At 46.0% G+C, this 21,399-nt stretch overlaps 4 protein-coding genes across 6 annotated transcripts in view; 2 read left to right on the top strand and 2 right to left on the bottom strand.

Moving 5' to 3' along the window:
* LOC126559508 (U6 snRNA-associated Sm-like protein LSm3) overlaps positions 1 to 21,399 on the top strand; it is an 81,575-nt gene that overhangs the window by 28,995 nt on the left and 31,181 nt on the right. The gene's annotated exons all lie outside the window — the stretch shown is intronic.
* Positions 1,187 to 21,399, bottom strand: part of LOC126558178 (probable serine/threonine-protein kinase DDB_G0267686) — a 213,276-nt gene continuing 193,063 nt past the window's right edge. For both annotated transcript variants that reach the window (XM_050214144.1, XM_050214143.1), the window contains exons 2-5: positions 2,646 to 2,676; positions 2,466 to 2,552; positions 1,559 to 2,392; positions 1,187 to 1,468 (exon numbers count right to left, since the gene is read on the bottom strand). In XM_050214144.1, coding sequence (XP_050070101.1) covers positions 1,191 to 1,468; positions 1,559 to 2,392; positions 2,466 to 2,552; positions 2,646 to 2,676 — 1,230 coding nt within the window. In that variant the 3' untranslated portion in view covers positions 1,187 to 1,190. The remainder of the gene's footprint in view (positions 1,469 to 1,558; positions 2,393 to 2,465; positions 2,553 to 2,645; positions 2,677 to 21,399) is intronic.
* The window catches only part of LOC126559990 (keratin, type I cytoskeletal 9-like), a 101,826-nt gene continuing 82,416 nt past the window's right edge, over positions 1,990 to 21,399 (top strand). The window contains exon 1 of the mRNA XM_050216152.1: positions 1,990 to 1,995. The gene's annotated coding sequence lies outside the window, so the exon portion shown is untranslated. The remainder of the gene's footprint in view (positions 1,996 to 21,399) is intronic.
* LOC126557847 (uncharacterized) lies at positions 5,997 to 10,474 on the bottom strand. Of its 2 annotated transcripts, none has more exons than XM_050213751.1 (4): positions 9,664 to 10,474; positions 9,393 to 9,530; positions 9,083 to 9,300; positions 5,997 to 6,394 (listed from the first exon to the last, which is right to left on the bottom strand). In XM_050213751.1, the coding sequence occupies exons 1-4, from the start codon at positions 10,420 to 10,422 to the stop codon at positions 6,022 to 6,024; spliced, it is 1,488 nt and encodes a 495-aa protein (XP_050069708.1). In that variant the 5' UTR covers positions 10,423 to 10,474; the 3' UTR covers positions 5,997 to 6,021. The 2 variants fall into 2 exon arrangements, with proteins under 2 accessions (XP_050069708.1, XP_050069709.1); XM_050213752.1 differs by having other exon boundaries at positions 5,997 to 6,391.

Raw genomic sequence — 21,399 nt, 5'->3', positions numbered from 1 at the left:
CGCATTATTGTTATTCTAAAAGAAAACTTGTTAAACCTAAAATTTGCAACCTTTTTCTTCACTCACATTGCCGCCAAATATGCTACTACAGGGTGAAACAAAACAAAACAAAAAGAAAATAAAACACATTTTGTCATATATTCGCTGTGTTTCTTCCCTCGTTGTACACCTTCGTGCCCTCCTTGACTACCTGTTCGGACCGCGCAATAAGGAAGAAACTTTCTTTAACAGTACTACAAAAAAAAAAAACAAAACAAAACAACTTTACAGGGTCTTACAGCCAATAGAACAGGTGTTAAAATAGTACAAACCATGTGAAATTCGAGAGACACAGCATTTTACGACTTGAACACACGTTACATCTTTTTAGCTACACTATTTCAATTGGTACCACAATTTGTCCATACCTTGACGATGACTATGTTTATCATAAAAAAGATGAGTTAGAATTGGATTTTTTGTACGGAGTGCTTTACCGATCCAAAAGCATCTTAGCAAATGAATCGTAAATGCTAAACGGAACACGCAACCGAACCGTTGCGAGAATCCAAGCCGATGACCATGATCAAGTTATGGAAAAGTGACGAAATTGACGGCTTTCTAAACCCAATTGCAAATTGTTTTGTCGATTGAAACAGCGTAGTGAAACTGCTGTAATGTGTATTCAAGTGAAAATGTTATGCTTCTTGAATCCTGCATTCCCTATCGTCAAAATTGCATAAATAACCAATACTAAGGGTCTTTTTACTACAAATTTCCCTTAGTTGGTTGATTTACAGAAAGATTTTGTCAAAAGGGTTGGTGAAAGCTATTCTAAAGCTTCTTCTATGGGCTGATCAACCCTGTCTAACTAATACAGCTGCGCGTTATATGCCAGTATCCTGCTGTTGACGCATTTCCTTTCCTAAAAAGAAATCAAATGTCCTTCCAACAAGCGGGTGGTTTGTCGAGAGTGTGGCACTCTGTTATGGGTGGGTAGGAGGCATCTAACCGAGCGACTGGCGCTATTTTAAATTATTTTTCTACCTTTAGGAACCCACTTTTCGAAGCTAATGACTTGACCGGGCGAAGGCGGGTCCTCCGGTGTGACCTACCCTGTCTGACGAATGTAGATCTGCAAAACAACCAACAACCAAAAGAAAAAAAAAAAACGGGGGAGCAAACAGATTGAGAACGACTATCCAGATTCACTATTCGAGCACTAATGCGCTGTTGTCGCAGCTCAGCGAGCTGACAACGGTTCCGCCGGGCTGGACGTTGGTGGTGGTCGTGCTGGCACTGTTCGTCGTCCCTAACGGCGAATGCATGATCGGTTGCAGGGTTTGGGGCTGCTGCAACGCTTGGTTGCCACTGTTCTGTTGGTTTCGTTTCGTCTTTACCTTCGCATGCCGCTTGTGCGATCGTTCGATGGCATCCTTCATCTCGGTCACATACTCGTCGTACTTCATTTTGTCCTTAAACCAAGCGACTGTGGGAGGGAAAAAGAATTGTTTGTATAAAATAAGTGAAAGAATTCCAACCGCCGGCCAGCTTCCACTACAATCCTTATTATGCTCACCGTACAGCGAATCGCTAAACAGCACGACCGAGGACAGTTTAAACTTTTTGCCCGTGTCCCACGTGACCGCATCCAGCACCTCGTCGCTGACGATCGACGTGAGCGCGTTGATGACAATGTTTTGGTCACAGTCCAGTCTTATTTTGGTGAGATGCTCGAACAGCTTGTTGTACAGCGACTCATCGCCGCAGATGCTTTTGTTCAGCTCGATCAACTCTTTAAGCGAGCGGATCGGGAACTTGAAACACGATTCAATCTCCACATTCGGTGCAACCGCCGCCGTTTGTTGCTGCTGATGGTGCTGCTGTTGTTGCTGTTGTTGTTGTTGCTGTTGTTGCTGTTGCTGTTGCTGTTGCTGTTGCTGTTGCTGATGATGCTGCTGAATGATTTGGTTCGTGTCGACAGCTGTCAGTGTGGCACCCGTTTCTTGCTTTATCGTCGTTAGACGGCTTAGACTCTGTTCGGCAACCACCTTCAGCAGCTCCTCGATGTTGGAGAGCTTCCGCAGTATGAGCTTGATGTCTTCCGATTGGTTGTTGCTGCTGCTTTGGCATGCTAGGTTTGCACTACTGCTCGCCACCAGTCCGGTGTGGGACTGGGCCAGCGAGATGATGTGTTGCTGGGGCTGCAGCTGCACCTGCACCGCGTGATTACTTCCCAGTCCGACCGTCTGTAACGAGCTGCCGCTGGGACAGGTTGTACTGTTGCTGTTGCTATTCGAAGTTATGCCTACCAGAGTGGAGGAGGATGATGACGGTTCCTGATGTCGGACGCGCCGCAATTCCTCCGAATCCATGCTATGATCATCATCGTAGTCATGGTCACCTGAAGTAGCTGTTCACGCAAAAAAGGGCAAAAAGAGCATAATTAGTAGACGAACCAGGAGCTCAACCGAGATCACACTCACATGGCTTCTCATCGTGCTTGTCCTTGTCACGGAACTTTTTGATAATGATGTGTATATCGTCCGAGATGGGGATTCGTTTCTTTTTCGCTGCAAAACGGTAACCATACAATTATAAATAAACGAAACGCACATACACACACAAGCACACACGCAATAGGAATGTTTTCCGCAATGGCTTACATGTTGTGGCATAGTTGTGGCAATTGTCCATCCTTGCTTGCTTTCCTTAAGCTGGTACGCTGGGTTTGCCGTCGTCGTTCGTTGTTGCTGTTGCTAGGTTGTTTTGTTTTTCAGCTGCGAGACAGAAACCATCCGCCCGCTGCGTCCGTGTGTGGGACCGTCGCACCTAATGCATCGACTAGGCGCGCGTAGTACGGTTCTCTTGGGCGCGCACTGTCCGATTGATGCAATCGTTCGGTGCCACCGGATGATGGTTAAGCAGCAAGCAGCAAACGGTGTACGCATGCAAGAATCCGGCAAACAACGTTAGCACATTTGGGTTACTTTTGCTAGAATCACACGCAGCACGCAGTGCGATGGGTGTTGCAAATTGATCAACAAACTTCTTTGCAAACTTCTTCCTTTCCTGGATCTGCCATTCGCTGTCAGATAAGTGACAGCTGTCAGATGGGGAAAGTCAGCGGTTCCTAGGTTGCTTCGGGTGCAGAGAAATGCTGTGCAACGCCGTACGACGAGACAAATGAAATTGTTGAATTTCATGATGATAGCGAATAGTGTACACGTGCTCATTTATTGTGCTTGTGTAGTGTTGAAGAAAAATGCTCCACTACCAACAGAGTGCTCACTGCGAGATGTCTACAGAAGCTCTAGAAAAGTAAAATCGTACAATCGGCATGTAACAATAGGCACTTGTCATACCCTTGCTGGGTATTTTAGTTGATAAAACTACGCGAGTTTGGTCTTTAGGTCGATCTATTCACGGATTTAATAGCCGCTTCAGCCGTCGGTAAGTCTCGTTCGTTTGATTATTTTTGTAAAAGGGAGTGTTTACGGGTTGTAGGGAGAGCCTTCGAGACATCGCTCGAACCAGTTCTGTTCCGGCTAGTATAAGAAGGATCAAACACTTTTTCCAAGTCCTTAAGGGTGTACTAGGCACGATTTCCAACGTGTCTCTTTGGGTAGATATTCGAAATCACGAACGTGTCTTGACAGCAGAACTTATCTACCTATTTGTGGACTTACTCTTTACTATTCTGCTTACTCCTCGACTTACTCTGCTGCTCCTCGTTAACTGCCCGCTGGTATAAAGTTTGGATCTGAGGTAAAGGCTCCATATTCCATTCTTCCTAAGTTCTCCAAGCGGCTTGATCCGCCACTGGTGTACACATGTATCAGTAATATTAAGCATATGGGAAGTCAAGAACAGAATATCGATAGAATGCCCTAAACCGGATTTTGACACGGTATCGGTCGACTGGACGATCTCTTCGTGCGCAGGACTGACTATCCTGGCTTCCGGTAAACTAAATCATGGAAACCAGTAATTTTAGGCCGAGATCGCTTGCGAATATAGAGCGCCTAAAAAGAAGATTTTTCTCCATGACATCCAACAGCAGTTATTCCCAAGAAAATCTGTAACAAATGCCATAAGTCGGTAGAAGATACGGCTTCCATGTAAGCTTTGAAATTGGTTGACAAATGACGGCATTTTATTAATACTTACGGTTACGTTAAGTCTACAAGCATGTCATCACTTCTTACAATAACTACTATCAAGCGTTTTTTTACAATTCTTATTCAATTTATTTGCGATCATCTTGATCTGTTTAGGTGAAACGTGGGTTAGCAATGTACCAATAGTTTAGGATTTACTAACAAATTATTTGCATATATAAGTCTATGGACGTATCATGAACGCCCCAGTTCCTGCAATTGCGCGATCGTGTCTTTCAGTAGATATATCAATATACTATATGTATGTGTATCTGTATGTACAATCTTCCCGCAGACTAGCTGTTTGCGAAGTAGACTTAAATTCTAGCAAAGACAGATATACCACACAACAGCTCAGTATCAATCATATTGCACAGTCTGCTTGCAATGTGTTTCAATTCGTCTCTCGCTCTCTCTCGCTCTCTTTCTCTCTCTCTCTCTGTCTCGCTCTCTCTTTCTATCTTTCTCACATCCGATCATAGGATTTATTCGTTTGACCACTAATTCTAATAAAGCACTGTTAACATCCTAGGGCAAAGTAGCGACAAGTTGAAACTTAACTATAAAGGGGGTATACAATTTGAAACAATCCTAACGAAAGGAGGGCTGCGGGCCATCTACCCCAACCTAATGTCTGTCAACACCAATGCAGCAACATGTCCGTGCTAGCTATTAGCTATGCGGCTAGAATCGTTAGAAAGTGTGTCGTAATTGACAAATTTGACTCAGAAATCACTCTTTAATGCTAACGACTGTCTTTGATGTTTCCTTCATCCGGACATGTACTACATTCTCATCCGTTACAGCCTTACGAAGAGAAAATCGTTATTCTACAATCACTTTGTTCACGTTACAATCTAACAGCAGCATCGCTCAACACATTCATCACTATTTTACCTTAATTAACGTTTAAAAAAAGCAGCCCAACCCTACCAGCCTTTGCCGTGGCGGTTCAAGGTGTGATGTTTGCAAATAGAACTTACAAGAAGTCGTGCATAAATTAACAAAGCCACTAAGCCAGCTTTTCACTAGGTCCACTCTGGTGTCCACACACACGCACACACATAAACAGCGTTTGAAAACATGTAGTACAAGTGTCCTCCAGGACGTGCTTCTGCTCACTCGCATTTTAGAACAGTTTTTTTTTTGTTTTTTCGTGCTTAAACAAAAAAGGTACACATTATGTATCGAATCCTTGTGTTTAATTTTAGCCTGTAATGCGCCTTCGCAGTTTTACAACTTTACTCACATTTTGTTCCAGATTAAATTTACTTTGTGGACACGATCAGTCTTTTAGTTTCCGTACGTAAATATGAATATTACTAAATTACTAGTTTTTGTGTTATCATCTCCGGTCTATGCCATACACGGGGTTCGCGATCATCCTACACCCTCACGCCATGTCTTCCCGCAATTATTCGATAGATCGTACATCTCGTCCGTATCTGGCCCTTGTATCACGCGCTTTCCTTACAAACGTATTATCACTCTAGCAATATCCTGTTAATTTGTTCGCATGCCATGACATGTCAACTCCATACGTCCAATGCTATTGACCAATTTTTTAGTTAAAACATAAACCACTTAACAACGGTAAAAAAATATTCATATCAGGAGCGTATCCCTCTCGACGGTCCGGGGGGAGGTGTTTGTTAAAGAATAAATTTACAAAAAAAAAAAAGGCCGTTATCCTTCCGACAGGTTGCCGTGTCTATTTCTTGAGTATTCTTCAGTAAGTGTAAAACATCAACAACAATCAATCGTTTTCGTTCCTCGGAGCATGCCCTCGCCTCGATGATGATTTATGTACAACAGCAAGAAAAAAATGGATAGTTTTAGGGAATGAATCATCCATTACCACAAAACCCCCCACACGATCACCTTAGTTCGTAACGACATCGTTCGCGATCGCACCCATCATCAGCTTACGCAAACGAAGCAAATTGGCGAGCAGATCTTCGCCCTCGTGCCGTTCGCGTATGTAGAACAGTTTGCCACTGCTGGCGCTGCGGCCCAGCGCAGCGATCGGTGGTTTGGCACTGGCAGGATGGTTGCAGCTTTGCTTCACGGCAAACTCGCCCGTACTGGCACGTCGTTCGCCGGCCGTTCCCTGCGGACACTCCGACACGTCCGGCCGGCCGTCCGGATACGACAGGTTCAAGCTGATCGGCTTCATTTGTGGGTGTGCCGCCGCTGTCGCCGCCGTGTGGACACGATTATTGGAGCAAGTGTTCAACGAACAGTCAAATGTGCTGCTAAGGAATTGTGGCAAATGGAAACGAAAGAAGAAGAAAAAAAGAACACCAAAAAAACATAAAACACTTCTATTCGGCGTTCGGTTGTGTGGCTTATGGTAGTAGGAGTCAGCAAAAGAAAGAGGAAAATAAAAAAGGCACACACACAAAAAACATATTAACCCATGGAAGGATATCTAGGATGGAGCTAGGGGATCACGATTCCCAACGAGCCTTTCCCCTTTAGATGCCATGAGCAAGTTATTCCATTTTATGAGTCACAAATGTCAATGTAACCGTCCAAACAATGTTAATCCACAGGACAAGATAGTCAACTTTAATTGCAATCCAACAAGACAGACAGACACAGCACCCACACACTAAACGTCACTTACTGATCTAATGCGAGCTACGAGCTTAGATGGTTAGAGCTTTCGGTTCTTTAACCCTTGTTACCCTGTGACGCAAACCACTTGAACACAGACTGCACACAGTTCCAGTAACACCGGAAGCAGCTGAAGGAAACGGAACAGAAGGGGGAAAACAGGAGTGGGGAAAAATACTTATAGTGTGCTCGAATCGAGAGAGTCTTTTTGGAACGAATGCGCACACTCAAGTGCTGGGAAGCGTACATGACTCGTGCTCAATGCGGGATCACGTGATGAAGACAAATTACAAAGTTAGCTTCAACAAGTCTCTTTTGCTCTCCTTTTTAGCACACTTTAACCTTTGCGGATATCCTTGAACGTGACATTTGAATCCACCAAGTTAAACACAGTTAGTCTTTCATCCAAAATCTGGACTAGATTTGATTCCAGGACACCTCTACTAATGCCCATTCCAACCAACGAAAATTGAACCTTCATTTTCCCATTTGCATTATGGCGCAGCACCAAAACATCTAACCGGAAGGATAGGAAGTGGTTCGCCCATTGCTCGCAACCACTAACGAGATCATTCAACCCAAAAGGGGGGTTGCTTGCGAGAGTGTAGGTTACGTTCGTCGAGCATGGTTTCAATGGCAACTTGGTGGGGCATTGGCACACGATTTGAAGGACATTCGCAACCGGTTTGCCATCCGCTTTGACGCGACGCGGATTGGTTTGCGTTCACTCTACGCACAAACTCATAACCTCCTGACCTAGTGATCAGTTGCTATATTTTTTGCATGCTGGTTAGGGTAATACATGTAACGTTAGTATCCACAACTACCGTAACTACACTACCGGTGTCGATCGACGTTCGGGTAAAATGATCGATGAGAGTCGTTCTTATCCAAACATGAATTTCGAGATATTCCTAAGGTCCAAGAGTCTTTCTAGTACCTTCGCATTACGTCATACTGTGCTAGTGTGTCGATCTGTAAGATCACGTGTTTTGTGTTATATTTTTCCCTTTTCCAAGTTGTTTATATACAAAAACTGCTGTGGTGTGTGTGGCTCTATGTTTGTTTTAGTGTCGATGTGTTGGTCCCCCAATTCAAGCAGTGATAACGACGTGTGGAGCAGGGGCGAGGAGCGGGAGGGAGCAGAGGAAGTATCTAGATATGTAAGCTATGTAATTATGGAATTGAAATTTGAAAAATTACCTTCTTCAAACAGAGAAAATTCTTCACTTTCACTTTCGATCGCGTGCGAAATGTGTGTGAGCGTATGTCTGGGTGTGTGCTTGTGTGAAATTGTCTATTAGCTTTAGTAAATAGCTCTCCTTCTCTCCGCCACCATCTCTCTTCGTTTTTTGGTCACACAATCGCAAACACACTGATCCGGAAAGCGTGTCCAGTTTACTTTCAGCCACGTATACCCCGTACACGGTAGAAGATACTTAAGCGGTCACTAAAGCACTTAGCAGGCTTAGTAACTCTACGGTGCACGATCTGGTGGACAGTAGTGTACTATATCATCACATGGTGTCTGTTGCGTACGCTCAGCATTACTCCGTACCATCGAGGGTGTATCCTCGCCCCTCGCCTTAACACACCTTTTACCAGCCCGTCCGTTACACTTGCTTGGTTTTGTCATAATTTTGTCACAAACATTAACATTGAAGGGTTGGCCGTGGTGGTGGAGGTGGTAGTGTTGTCGGTGGATATTACATCGCTAGCTTGATCATCTATCAATTTTTCAGTTCGGGCCAATCAGTTCCTAAATGCTCATCTTGATTGCTTTCATGGAGAACAAACTATTCCTATTCTTAGTGCCGATTGTATCTACGCCAATAGGATCCTTTGCTTCACCCCACCCTAACCCACCCTCCCACCTGCCGTTATCCATGCTAGGTTACTGGAATGCTGCTTGCCGTTTTGGAAGAGAAGCATCGCGTCAACACATGCATCCGAGGCCTCACCAATCTGTTAGCTACTTAGTTACTGATCACACATCAATTGTTGTTTCTTTTTTTTTTAGTTCTTTTGCCATAAACGCGGCGTTGGGAATGTTCTCTTGCAAAGCAGCGTGACAACAGAGCCTTTCTTTTGTTGTTTGCATACAGTCCAGATTTAGTTCTGTTCGTCATCTATATGGGCTTGTACAGCACTTTCTGATGAGCGACATGGTACCATCACAAATTTGCGCTTGGATGCCCTGGAGGCTGGTCGGAAATGATGGATCTTGGATTTCTTTACATTTTTGTGGGTTGTGTGTGGCTTTTTTGTAGCCAGTTCCTTTTTTTTTTTTTTGGGTGATTTTTGGTAGGCATGTTTGCATTTACCAGTAAGGTCCCGATTGCGTTTCCACGCTCATGTCGCTCCAGGTATCGAGCACCGCACCAGGATCCACGTAAGGCGAGGAGAAGCTTTCCGATGTCATAGTCGACATCCCGTTGCGGCCGGGATTCGCGCTATTGAAGGCACTGGCGGAAGAGGACGATAGGAACGCGCCGGAGTTCTCTCTGGGTGCGATACGATTGGTGAGCGAGTAATTACGACCCTGCGAAGTTAGAGTGGGCGTGTAGATAGATAAAGTAAATCGATTAGAATCAAGTGTTGTAGCGAGAAATTAAGTGACGCGACGCGACTTACATCATTGTTGTCCCAGTACTCGACGCCATCACACTTGAAGGCGGCACAAAACTCAATCCGTCTGGACTTAGGAGGAAGAGTTAGCTTGAAGGAGAAGGTGTCAAATATCAGATAAGCTGAAGCGGTCCCATTGCCGACCTGTCGAGAAATAGAGACGCGGTAACAATTAATTTCCCATGTATCTCTTTGTTGTGCAATCGTGTGCAAACAGGGTTCGATTGAAACAAATCCCTGGTTGGAGTATTTTGGAATTTTCCTTATCGCCACTTACCACGCTATAGGTACAGAAGGTGTCTTCATGCGTCTTCCAACTATCACAGGACGAGCGGATGATGACCTCTTTGTGGTAGGAGAGATTTTTCACCTTCACCGTACCGACGATCAGCTGTTCCGTCTCTTTAATGATCACATTCTCGAGCGATACATTCCGTTCGTCCAGCTTCTGCCGGAAGCGCACATAATCGCTGGCCGGTTGTACGAAATCGACGACCCACTGTTCCTGCGGTACCGGACTGATCATGCCCTGTGTTACATGGGCCAAAAACTGTAAGCTCCAGATCGGGGGCATGTACGAGGGTTCGCGCATCACGCGCACCTGCGTCAGCTGTTTACCGTGATCGTCCGCAAACACGACCTTCTTCTTGTTGCGTCCGGTGGAGATTGTCGTGTCGTCCTCTGTCACTGTCAACATTTTCATTGCCGTGTGCGGTGGTTCGGACTCTTCCGGCGTGGTGGCACTGTGATCTGGCCTTACCACTAGACAGGAGCGACGTGGTGACATTGGCAACTTGCCACCGGGCCCAGTAGGACTTAGGCAGGGCGGTGTAATCTGTCGTTGGAACGGTGGAGGTACTCCGTTGGTCTGTGTTTGGGACAGTTGCAGTGAGGCTGGTCGGCAGTAGTAGCCACCACCTTCGCTACCACCACCGGAACCGGGTGACCCACCGCCCACCGGTTTGTAGTCGGTGGACATTGAGTGGTTGTACACCGGGGGACTTTGTGAGACTAACATTTCGGCGAATGCGGGCATTCAGATGCAGGGAGGGATTGATGCGGTTGTCAGAATGATCCTCCCGAATCTCTGCAAAGGGAGAAAAGAGATACGTAAGTGATTCATTCCATTTAGATAGAACATTATGAGATTGCTTAAAGTCCTATTGAGTCCTATTTTTGGATAACATTAGTGAGAGAAAATCTATTTATGAAGCGATCTTGGATAATAACGGATGCTGGGTAGTTTGTACGGGTAGTTGTTTTCTTACTAAATTTAAAGAGAGAAACCACATGTCCCTACCACACTGACATGACCAAGGAAGAAATCTGGATAATGGATTTTCAAGGTAATGCATGCAGAAAGCCTTTCAACACACTAAAAAGTCATTGGCTTAAAATTGGATTCCACCATTTTGTTAAATACATTTGACGACACAAAAACAACATTTTTACTGAATAAGACGGAACCAAACGGCAAGGAAAGGTGACTATGTGGAATGGTTGGTGGAAAATCTATTTTAAGGTGCATCCCACCCGTTGTGCATGCGTCGAATTGATGCAGTGGCCGAGTAAACGATGTACAAAATCTAACCGCGCCGCCATTCGCGGACGCGTAATGGGGCAGTAATAAGAATGTAGGGCATGGTCAAGACACACTCAAAAAAATGTGGAAGAATACTTGGGAACTTATTCTCAATATATAGGATTCTCTTGAAGACGTTCTTGTAGTGGAAACTAACAAAGAGAGTTCTCTCCTTAAGATTTTTAATCGAAATCTGAACCAGTGACGTCTTACTTGACACTGCCACTACAATCGATTTCGGCTATGGGACTATCCACGTTATGCACCGGTAAAATGCGTTAAATCTCGATGCATAACAAACTGATACAGAGTATTGCGATTCTTCTCACTAATTGTTTGTTGTTTTTCGCCATGGCTTGGCGCCTTCTTGCCATTGGTTACGATTTATCTGGCAATGGCAAAAACACCATCCCGCATACTAATTGCCTCTCCGGAAGTGCAACTCCCCGGGGCCAATGTTTCAATGAAGTCGCACAATTTTTGCCGAACTCAGTTTGCGGCTGGGATGACGATTCCATTCTGGTGATTTATTTGTTTACTCGTAGCAGACTTTCGCTACTGATCTACGCACGTCATCCGTACGGGATTCATCTGCTTGCACAACCGTCAGATTTTCGCTTTTACGCTGAAAAAACGTCTTACGCGTGTGCCCCGATTCAATGACCGAAAGTTAAAGTCGCGAAAACAACTGTTTGCACACAGTGATATAATCTGTTGGATAGAATGGTTTAGATGGATATCAAGCGTATATTTAGAATTCGTACACATCCTCAAAATAATAATCGCACGACCATTCTGCGCTCAGCTGAGATTGTGACCTCTTTTTTATGAGTCCCACGTGTGTGAAATTTCATTAACAAGATCGATCATCTAGCATGAAGCAAACGCGCCAGATATGATCATTCTAGACATGTTAATTGCTGTTAATCAGTGATATGGCGCTGATTCTGTTTAGCAAACGGTGTTGTTTCAAGAAATGATTCGAGGATGGAATTTTCCACCAAAGCGCACCCAAGTTTATTGATGGCGCCAGCATACTCCTCTCCTAGTGCAGGCAGTAGCGGGTGTGGGATTTTTAGTTTAGTCTCACGATCCTTGTACATCAGAAATGTAGCATCGGTGTTGATTAGCTGCGTGTACCGAAGCGCTTCACCCGATCGATGATCACAAATCGGGCGCGTTGATAAGAAAGAATATCCCACCGTATGTGCAAGGATTGAGCCATAAATAGGTTTCCTTCGTTTGCCGTACACTTGCATCAAGCGGCGATAGTGATCACGAGGATCACGCAGTGGCGTCCAGAGGCAATGGAGCAACCCGCTTCGGACAAGGTTATCATGGACGCCACATGGCAGGGACGGGAATTGACATGTGAATCAAACACAACCACACGTGACAGACATGGAAACGATGGTTCCCTGACATATGCCGTTTCAACATTTGAATGCTAGCGCGCGTGTGTGTACTCCATCGTTCGGGGGTTTTCTTTTGCCAGGCCTTTGCGTTTTCCCTTTCCACAATGGAATGCGTCTAAACGATAGTCCGGGTGCGTAAGGTGACACCGTTGTGCTAGGTTTCTGTTTCGCGCTAAAACACACACAAAAGCTGTCATCGGATCCGTGGTCCAAACTGTTTCAAGACTGTTTGCGGCACCATCATCCCCGATGCAACCGATGTGGCAAACTACTGGTGCAAGAAAGTGCCGTACTGGAGCATTCCGGCGTAAAGGAAGGAAGCAAAAGGTGCATATGACACGCACGCTATGGTAGCAATTTATTTCAATTTTGTCGTTTTTAGGACACCGGCCTCGGCAAAGCCAAACTGATCGTACACACCACTGCGGAGAGGAGAAGGATACTCCCCACCATGGACGCATGGACGAGTCCAATTGATGGCGATTGAAATAATGGTCATCAGTGGCCAATGCAGTGGCGCAATAGTGAATGTCACCTAATGGAGGAGTATCTTCATGTCTTCATGTCTGGTGGATTGTTGGTTGGATGTCGCACCTTTCGCCTTTTTCAACCTTTGCTTGACATTTGTCGGGGACACGTCGTCCGATCAAGTGTTCCAGTTGACGGATACAAGTGGTGAGGTTAGTGTACTCCCATGCACACACAGAGTCCCGCCGAAAAGATCCACGCGGCTCCTGGCTTATCGTATTACGAAGCATCGCAATGTTGCACGGTTGTCGAACAGATTGCTCCAGCGACGAGGATAGTTAAACGTCTTTAAAGCCCTCCTGCCGGTGTGCACTGGATGCACTGGTGCAGCGTCGTAAGCCTACAGCACATAGCGAAAGGAGGTTATCGGTTTGATAGGTGTTGTGCTTTTATCAGCAGGAAAGGAAAGAAGGAAAGGTAAACAAAGGACTCTGTTGTTGTTGGTACTTGTTGAGTGCCACCAAACGCACTTGTTTACACTTTCTCCTATCAGACTAAGAGGTACAGTTTTGACAGCACTACTACCATTGAGAACGGATGATCAAAACCGTAAGGTTTTCGCGAACGGACTAAGGGGCTTGAATCATCCGATCGTCGTCGTCATACGAGCGATGATGTATGTGTCCCTTCTGGCTCCAACTGTCAAGCCCTCGAACGTTGGGCAATTTTGTTATCAAAAACTCGTCCACCACTCGTCCCTTGTGTGTGTATTTTTTCCCTTCCATCCAGATCTTACCGAGCGGAGCCATAAAGGTCGCGACCTGCAGAGTAACAGCGTCTTATCACTGTTCGCCTGATTTGCCACGCGTTCCCAATCGAACGAGGTGCGCGGTGAAGCATCCTGTATGCAGCAATTAAAGGTCCACACTGTTTTGCTTCGTTCTGCAAATAGCGTGGCCGCCGCATTACATCCGAGATATCTTTCCTTACTGGTCGCGGATAATAAACTGCCGCCACACTGACGTCAATTGGGACGGATTATTGCTCGGCAATTTTATTTGGATAAGAAAACCAAATGGAGGCGCTGCAACGGAACCGATTATTTATATTCGCACGATGCCCTCAAACCGGGGTTTCGCATGACGTCTGATAAATTATTTAGCAGATGGTGCATCTGAACAAACTGATACAACTCATCTTCTATTGGCGGGGTTTGTTCTACCGTGATTGAGACTGATCTCCCTCTGTCTCTCGATCGAAATTACGCAACGAAATTACTGAATGCTCCGTTGGGTGTTGAGTTACTTGATCGTTCGAGTTATCGGAGCCACTGACAACGTAATATCCCTATGTAACACTGTGGTCTCGTCTCGTTGTTGGACAACTTTCTGGAATAGTAGTCACCTGTGTTCACTTCGCGACACTAAGCGATCACCTCAAGACGAGATTAAGAGGCAAATGACCTGCCAGCGCGCCACTAGTTAGTCGGTTCAGTAGGTGTTGTTTACTGCACTACATCGAAATAGACGGAGACAAGGATACATCTCGCAAGAGGTGGCAATCATCAAGATCGACTACCACCGCCACCAACCAACGACCAAAGGGGAAGAGCGTGTCAATAGTTTACACCGTATCACGCGGCTTTCACATGGACAGCAACGGGGACAACTAGGTGGTGCGTTCGGTTGGCCACGGTTCATCGTTTCGCTAAAAATATCATCCGTTGTAAAACACAGTTTTTGCAGACTTTGAGCCGTGTAGCCTCCCCGTTTTTGATGTGGTACGTGTGCTGTGTGATCACATCACTGACACACCGGTTTTACGATGGCGTCTAGTCTACGGCAATCGAGACCAGGGCGTTCCATTGTGAGAAGGTCCACTTCCTTACCTCCAAAACTTCCTTTTTCGAACTTGTGATGAATCGCTCAGCGGAGTTCCCGCTCGTCATTCGCACACCTTTCGTGTACTTCCACCACCATCTATCTATCTGTCTTATCTTAATTAGTTTGTTTGGTCGGTATGCTTGTTCTTCTACTTTTTTTCGGGGAGATTTTGGCACGCGTCCCACCGATGACCCCGTCCTTACCGTCGCGCTTCCGTAGCACACGTTTGATTGAGCTATTTTTATGGGTCGTTAGGTAGTAAGTAACATGATCGCCCTTGTTTCACCACACGGCCGAGGTGAGCGGTGTGTAAGACAAATTGGATCGAGAAGCGACACGATGAGTCGAGATAGGAGTGCCTCATGTCATAATAACACGAGAGAGAGTGAACAGAAATGGCGCCGTGCACAGCACTACTTGGGTGAATGGCGCTACTTTGTTGTAATTTCTCCGCACGTTCCTTGGATGCTTCTGACAGTCGGAAAAAATGATAAGGAAACATCTACGAGATCCTGGGAGAAGGTGTCAGATCGAAGATTTTGTTGTGGATTAATTTTCTGTATTTTTTAGACTATGTTTTGTGATGGGGTGGCGTGTCCACCTTGTGACAGCTGTTTTCAATTGCCATTCTTACGTGCCTCGGACACATACACCTTGACCCACATTACATCCCTGGAATGGTCTGAAGAAGCCATTCCAATACAATCAGTTCGGTAAACAGCTGATACGGAAGAGCGCCGTTGCTTATCGCAACGGTTTGCCTCTGACGTTGGAGCTTATCTTTCGATCCGAAACACATCGTTTGCGCTCCCTTCTTCGGGAGCATCTTGCACACTACTTCCCAGAAGGATAGGTCTACGACCTGCACCTTAGGGTCTTGATCTGTACTAGACGCAATACTTCGCACTTTCGTTCCGGCTTGATCTCCTCCAGAGGGAAACCGCGGGGCAGCATCTGCCCTCTCGCGGAAGAGGTGAAGTTTAATCACAAAGCTAACCTTCGAACCAGTCGAGGTCTGGCCGAAAGTGTGTCAACTGTTCCGGTTCACTAAGACACTGGAGCCAACTTGGGGGAAAAAGAATGACGTCAAGAAAACAATATGGACGTAGTACGTAGGACGATGAGTTGAGAACCTGTCAGACATTTGTAGTGTATCAGTCATCATCCTGGAATTGCAATAAGAATGTTTTTCTGCAAAAATCCGTCCAGATCCTCTATCCCAATCAATCAGCACCAGCAGCAGCTGCAATTTCATCGATAGATAAGGGCCTACCCGATGCTACCCCGATGCTTACTTATCTCGTGCCGGGTTGCACTTCCTAACTGGTGGTGCAGCACAAGTACAACTGCGCAGTCTTCACCACCATTCGGCGGGATGTAATGACCGTGGCGGCAGCGGGTGGTAATTATAGATTACGAAGTAGAGTTTTCTTTTTATTTTAAAACTCGTCGCCACTAATCCTGCCCGATCGCTTGACTTAGTGGTGGCTCGTCAACCACGCTTCCACACACGTGCGCTCTGATATAGCCTCGGCGATTCCATCGGCATGCAGGCTGATGATCACGCGCTCACCACATGATCCTGCCGACGACGGGAGCAGGGCAAACGCGTGTGTATAGCGATCGAATGAGAAGAGGAAGAGTCATCCCTTCACGGGCATCCCTCGGCGCGCAGGTAAACACGGCCGGGAAGCTAAGCCTCGTATCAGAGGGTTTTATTGGCATCCCGCTTTACGACAGCATCAAATTCCACCCGTTTTCTGTGCTGCATTGACCGAAGTTGAATGGGAATTGGGCAATCTATTTCTTGGATTTCTGTACCTCCTAGACACTGCTAGGTCAGACCTAGCGGAAAACCTGTTTCCTTTCGCTCCCGCACGTAAGGGATCGACAGATATCCGAGCCCACGCATTCCCCTGGATAGAGCGCTGCAGATAGACGAGGTGACAATGCGTGGCAGGACGGATGCAACGTAGGATTGCGAAGGAAAACCCTTTGGGACCTCCCCGAATTGTAGCCTTCCGGATGATAGATTGCCCAACACGCAGCAAACATGGCACATGCCGATCGAACCAGAGCTTCTCACTACTTTTCCAGACCCCGTTGGCGTTCTCAGCCCTTGGCGTTGTTTGGTTGTTGTTTCGATCATGTTCGTGAGTTAATTCCCCTGCCCCTGCTCTTGTGGCATGGTTTTTATGCGGAAAAGTTGCAAAGTTTGCGAAAGAAAATATTTAATCAACATGCATAAATCTGAACCACCTCGTGTGGTTGAACCGATCTCCCCTACTTGCACAAATAATGTTTGATTAAAGCGCAGTTTACACGGCCTGCCTGCCAGAAGCGCCCAATCACCAACTGAAACGACGCTTGCTTGCAGGTTCTCTGCCACCGAGCGAGTCGAGTGTGATCGAGGGATTTCTTTTCTATTTCTTGTTGATATATTTACATTTTCGTAAAAATAGCACAACCACGGCTGATCGGAATGTACCGAGTGGGTGTGTGCAGAAACCCAGAACGATCGTGGGATTGACTTGTGTAGAGTACGGCCGGGAAGGTGCCGATGATGGAGGTTTTTGGGCGAGAAGGAAACAGGATCAGTGCAGTAACCAAACGCAGTAAGGGATTTTGCTCCATCGCTTGAGAAACATATTTCTATATTTGCACATGATTGCATTTGCTTAGCAAGTTCTTGAGTGGCTGTTTCAATACGTAAAAGGAATCACTGCCAACATTGCCGCGTACAGCGATGGAACTGTATCGGCGAAAACATGGCCCCCAAAGAAACGTAAACTCGCCGGCAGCGTGAAACAATCGAGCGAGAAAGTTAATTGCTTTCTTTTGGGTTTTCTTCATCAATATGCTAATAAGGAGCATCGTCTGGAGAGTGTGCGCCACTAGGAAAGGCGACATATGGTGGTTACTATCTTCACATGGGCTTAGGGTACCGTAAATCACCGGTGTACCGGGTCGTTCCATGTTTATTATGGCGATATTTTATTACTTAACCCTCAGTGCCGCAGAGACATGCAGCAGGATCCAATCCACTTCCTACGCACATATCTGCCGGCATAGATTAATGACTATCACCGGTTTACTGCAATCAACTTTGGGAAGATATGCACTGATCATGCGTGTGCTGTGCTTGAGGTAGTTCAGCATCTCTCGGGGTCTTGACTTGATTGTTTAGTACATTTAGTTTTAGGTTGGGAACACAACAAGCAGGCTTGATAGAATCTTGATTGGATCGCTTCTTCCCTACGACTATGGCAATACATATTCAAATGGCTTAGAGCCTCAAACCGAACATATTTTAGCACCTTTAAGTCCTGCTTTGTTTTTGTCATTTTAACCCTCGATCGAAAATCAAGCGATCATTTTAATTTTGGTGCAGCCACGAGGCGACATAATTGACACACGAGAGCAATCTGTTTTCATTTCGGCGCCAGCTCCGTTTATGTAATTCGGTTCGGTTCGCGCTGCCAAAAACGCTGTCCCGTATATCCGCTGTCCCCCTGCGTGTGTGTAATTGAGATCTCCTGCCGAATTCGACCCAAGTTCCGAACCCGACGACCCTCGACGCAGCCTAATTGGTGGAACGCCTATGGTTCGCTGTCACTGGTGTGAGCATGCAAACAACAATCGATGGAAATTATGATCCCGAAGTTTTGGCTGTTGTGTTCGCTGTCGACGTCGTCGTCGCCGCCGCTATGCTTGTCGCTGGTGCATGCGGTGATCACGTGAACCTCTGTGCCTGGTCGGTCGCTCGGTCGTTGGCTGACTTGAGTGGCGAGACTTGAAAATGAAGCAGACCCTCGATTTCGTTATCGCTTCGGTTGGATCAAGCCTGGAACGAGTTTTTCGTAGGAAGAAGGAAAGACACTGTGTGTGACCAGCATTTAATTTCCCGCCTTTTAATGCCCATATATACGCTGCCGTGTACCGGCGGCGTATCGATGCTTAATGAGAGAAAGCTGGAATTCTTAACGTTTTTTTGTCGGGGGATTTAAATAAAATTCAATATTTACATTTGTTTCTGTGCTTATTTTGAAAACACTTTAAAGCAGACCTATCGAAATCAATTACTGATTTGGCATTGACGATGATTTTGCGACAATCTGTGTTCGGTGGCAGTGTACAATGTGCATCAGCGCGCATCGTGCTCGCTGCATGGCAAGTGTATCCCAGATTCAATCCATTCATGTGCCACAATTCACATGCTCTGTGGTGATCAGAAACGGTGATCCCAGCAATCGACAGTGTCACCGGTGTGACCATCGAGACAGAGGTCATCTAGGAATGGGCTGATAAGTGGCTGTGGGCGCTTTGGGCTAGGGGATGTCCTGTACACCGCTCTCCACGCTTAAGGAAGGTTGAAGGAGTTTATGTAAACTACCAGAAGCACAACAATAAACAATTCGCTTTGAGCCGTGTGGTGCGTGCAAAAGATGGAGGGGCCTGCCTTCGACTGTAGGAACAAGAGCAAGTCATTCATGGTTGTTAATATTTTATTGCAGGTTCTTTCTTCACATCCTGTAACCATCGATGGGCTGCACTTGGGGTGTGTGGCGTTTTGTCACAAGTGAAGAGAGTATTGTCAAGAATTAAATGGCGATCCCCGATCCATTGTGTAACTTCTTGAGAGCGTACTTGAACTTCTATCAGACGAATGATGATCCTTGAAGTGGGCAAAAAATGTAGTAGTTTACAAAAGCAGTCATCCTTGGGGCCAGAGATCTAGATTCCTTCAGAAACCTACTGAACGAATACTGCTAAAATTTGGTCTCTCGATAGTTCCAAATTAGTACAGATTAACAAAGTTCCCTCAAGACTTTACAAACATCTAGCGGAGGTTATCAACATAAACTAGAACATTGATTGGACACACAGACACACATACGACTTCTTTTGTCTGAGACGCTGATAAACTGCTAATGAAACTGTCCGCATGTGTCACTTGTGCGTGGCAAAAGATCTTGACTACTTCGACCACGATCACGGATCGCGTGCTAGTCGCGTGACGAGGAAGCGATTTTGCGCACACTTCTCGCGCATTCTAGCGAATGTCGTGATGAGAAGGTGTGACACAACCGCCACATGGAGCAACATGGGTGCGTTTCGGTGAGCATGAGCACGTCTATGAATTATTTATAAAATATCAACCTCTCTGTGTCCTGTGTCGACCCATGAAGCTTGCCAAACGAAACAGCTGAGCAATTGCGGACAATGTGCGGACCCGTTTTGTACCATTTCTTCTGCTTTGGAGGGTACAGTTTTAGAACGTTTTTCAAGTTCATCGGTGAATGTCATGTGCTGATGTCCATAAAAAAATGCTGCGGCTTGGTAACCGATGACATGGTGCTGTGACCCAGTGGAATTGCCGCACCAAATTACACGTTAATCATGTAGCGTCCCTCTATCGATTGGAGATAGAGTCCTCGCTGACCTGACAACCGATATTTGTAACGTTACCTATATATTTTTCCCCCGTATGCGACATCGGTCGGTGACCGGCTCAACAACAACCGAGTACGATTAGATAAGACAAGAAAAAAATGTGGACATGTAGCAAAAATTCGTTGGCAAAACTTCCTTTCGCCTGCGAACTCTCCCACCACCCTAAACCGTGCATGCAGGCAATCTGAGAGTGATAAGGGTGAGTACAGATTCTCGTATAGTGTTTTATTCGAGCAATATGGACGGAGAGTTGGCGCTTGTAGTAGCAAACATCTAATCAGAGTTACTACAATTTCCCTATTTCCAAAAATACACCTAGTCCACGATCGTATGCTGATCGCTCGCTCCATGTGTTTGCCACAGCGTGTGATTGAATCACTCGCCCACCGAATGATACATGAGTGCCCTGCGCGGACAACACCCCGATGTTTGCCGTGGTGTGACCTTTTTGCAGGCCACTGTTTACTGTTTGTTAATCTACCAGCATGGCAGTGATGTATTGGTGTGTTGAGGTTGTTATGTTTTGCTTTTATTTCCACTGCTCGGTGCGCTGTTTGATAAGTTTTCGTTGTTTTTTTTTGGGTGTGTTCCGTGCCAACGGTACACGGAACGGAAAGTGAAGCCACGCCGGCCCTTGGCTGTAATCGCACGAGGAAAGCGACGAATATTGGTCATCGCGCACAGATGACCTTTCCTAGTGGCGCAAGGATGTTTTGGTGGGGGGAGGGGATCGTCGGATCGCTCGGATGGGTCGCCCACCTTGCGGTGCGCATCTCACTCTCTATAACCGGAGAAAACGGTTATCAGGTTCGGCAATTAGAATTAACGACTCCATGATGAGGCTTTTTATTGATTGTTTACTGCTCTGCCGTGGCATTCTCGGGTGATCCGGGCGGAGGGAATTCTCCGGGAAAAGGGAAAAATACGCGACTAATGAGAATGTACCAACGAATGTTGTTTTTTAAATTGTGCGACTGATAAGAGGGAAATACACATTAGAGGGTCTGTTTAATAAGGGGTTTTCTCAATCTCTGCATAGGATATATCAAGGTCTTGAGACACACGATCTGCGACATGTTATATCTGTAATGCTAAAAGCATCCCAAAACTCTGTCCATTGATTTGTCTTGCGGGTCCGATAGTGGAGGCTACAGCAGTGCCGGTCTTCACATGGTAGGACCGGGATTCAAATTCCATCCGGACCGTTCTTC

This window comes from Anopheles maculipalpis, chromosome 2RL, assembly GCF_943734695.1.
Source record: "Anopheles maculipalpis chromosome 2RL, idAnoMacuDA_375_x, whole genome shotgun sequence".
NCBI classification, from domain to species: Eukaryota; Metazoa; Arthropoda; class Insecta; order Diptera; family Culicidae; genus Anopheles; species Anopheles maculipalpis.
The sequence above is the reverse complement of the archived record's forward strand: the minus strand, read 5'-3'. Positions and strand labels throughout refer to the sequence as shown.

Bases quoted from the DNA above. Each gene is read 5' to 3' on its own strand.
- LOC126557847 (XM_050213751.1), bottom strand. From the start codon at position 10,422: ATGCCCGCATTCGCCGAAATGTTAGTCTCACAAAGTCCCCCGGTGTAC. The intron at 9,531-9,663 runs GTAAGTGGCGAT...ATTTCTCGACAG, and splicing joins CCTTCTGTACCTATAGCGTG to GTCGGCAATGGGACCGCTTC. The intron at 6,395-9,082 runs GTAAATGCAAAC...ACAATTCCTTAG, and splicing joins ACGCAATCGGGACCTTACTG to CAGCACATTTGACTGTTCGT.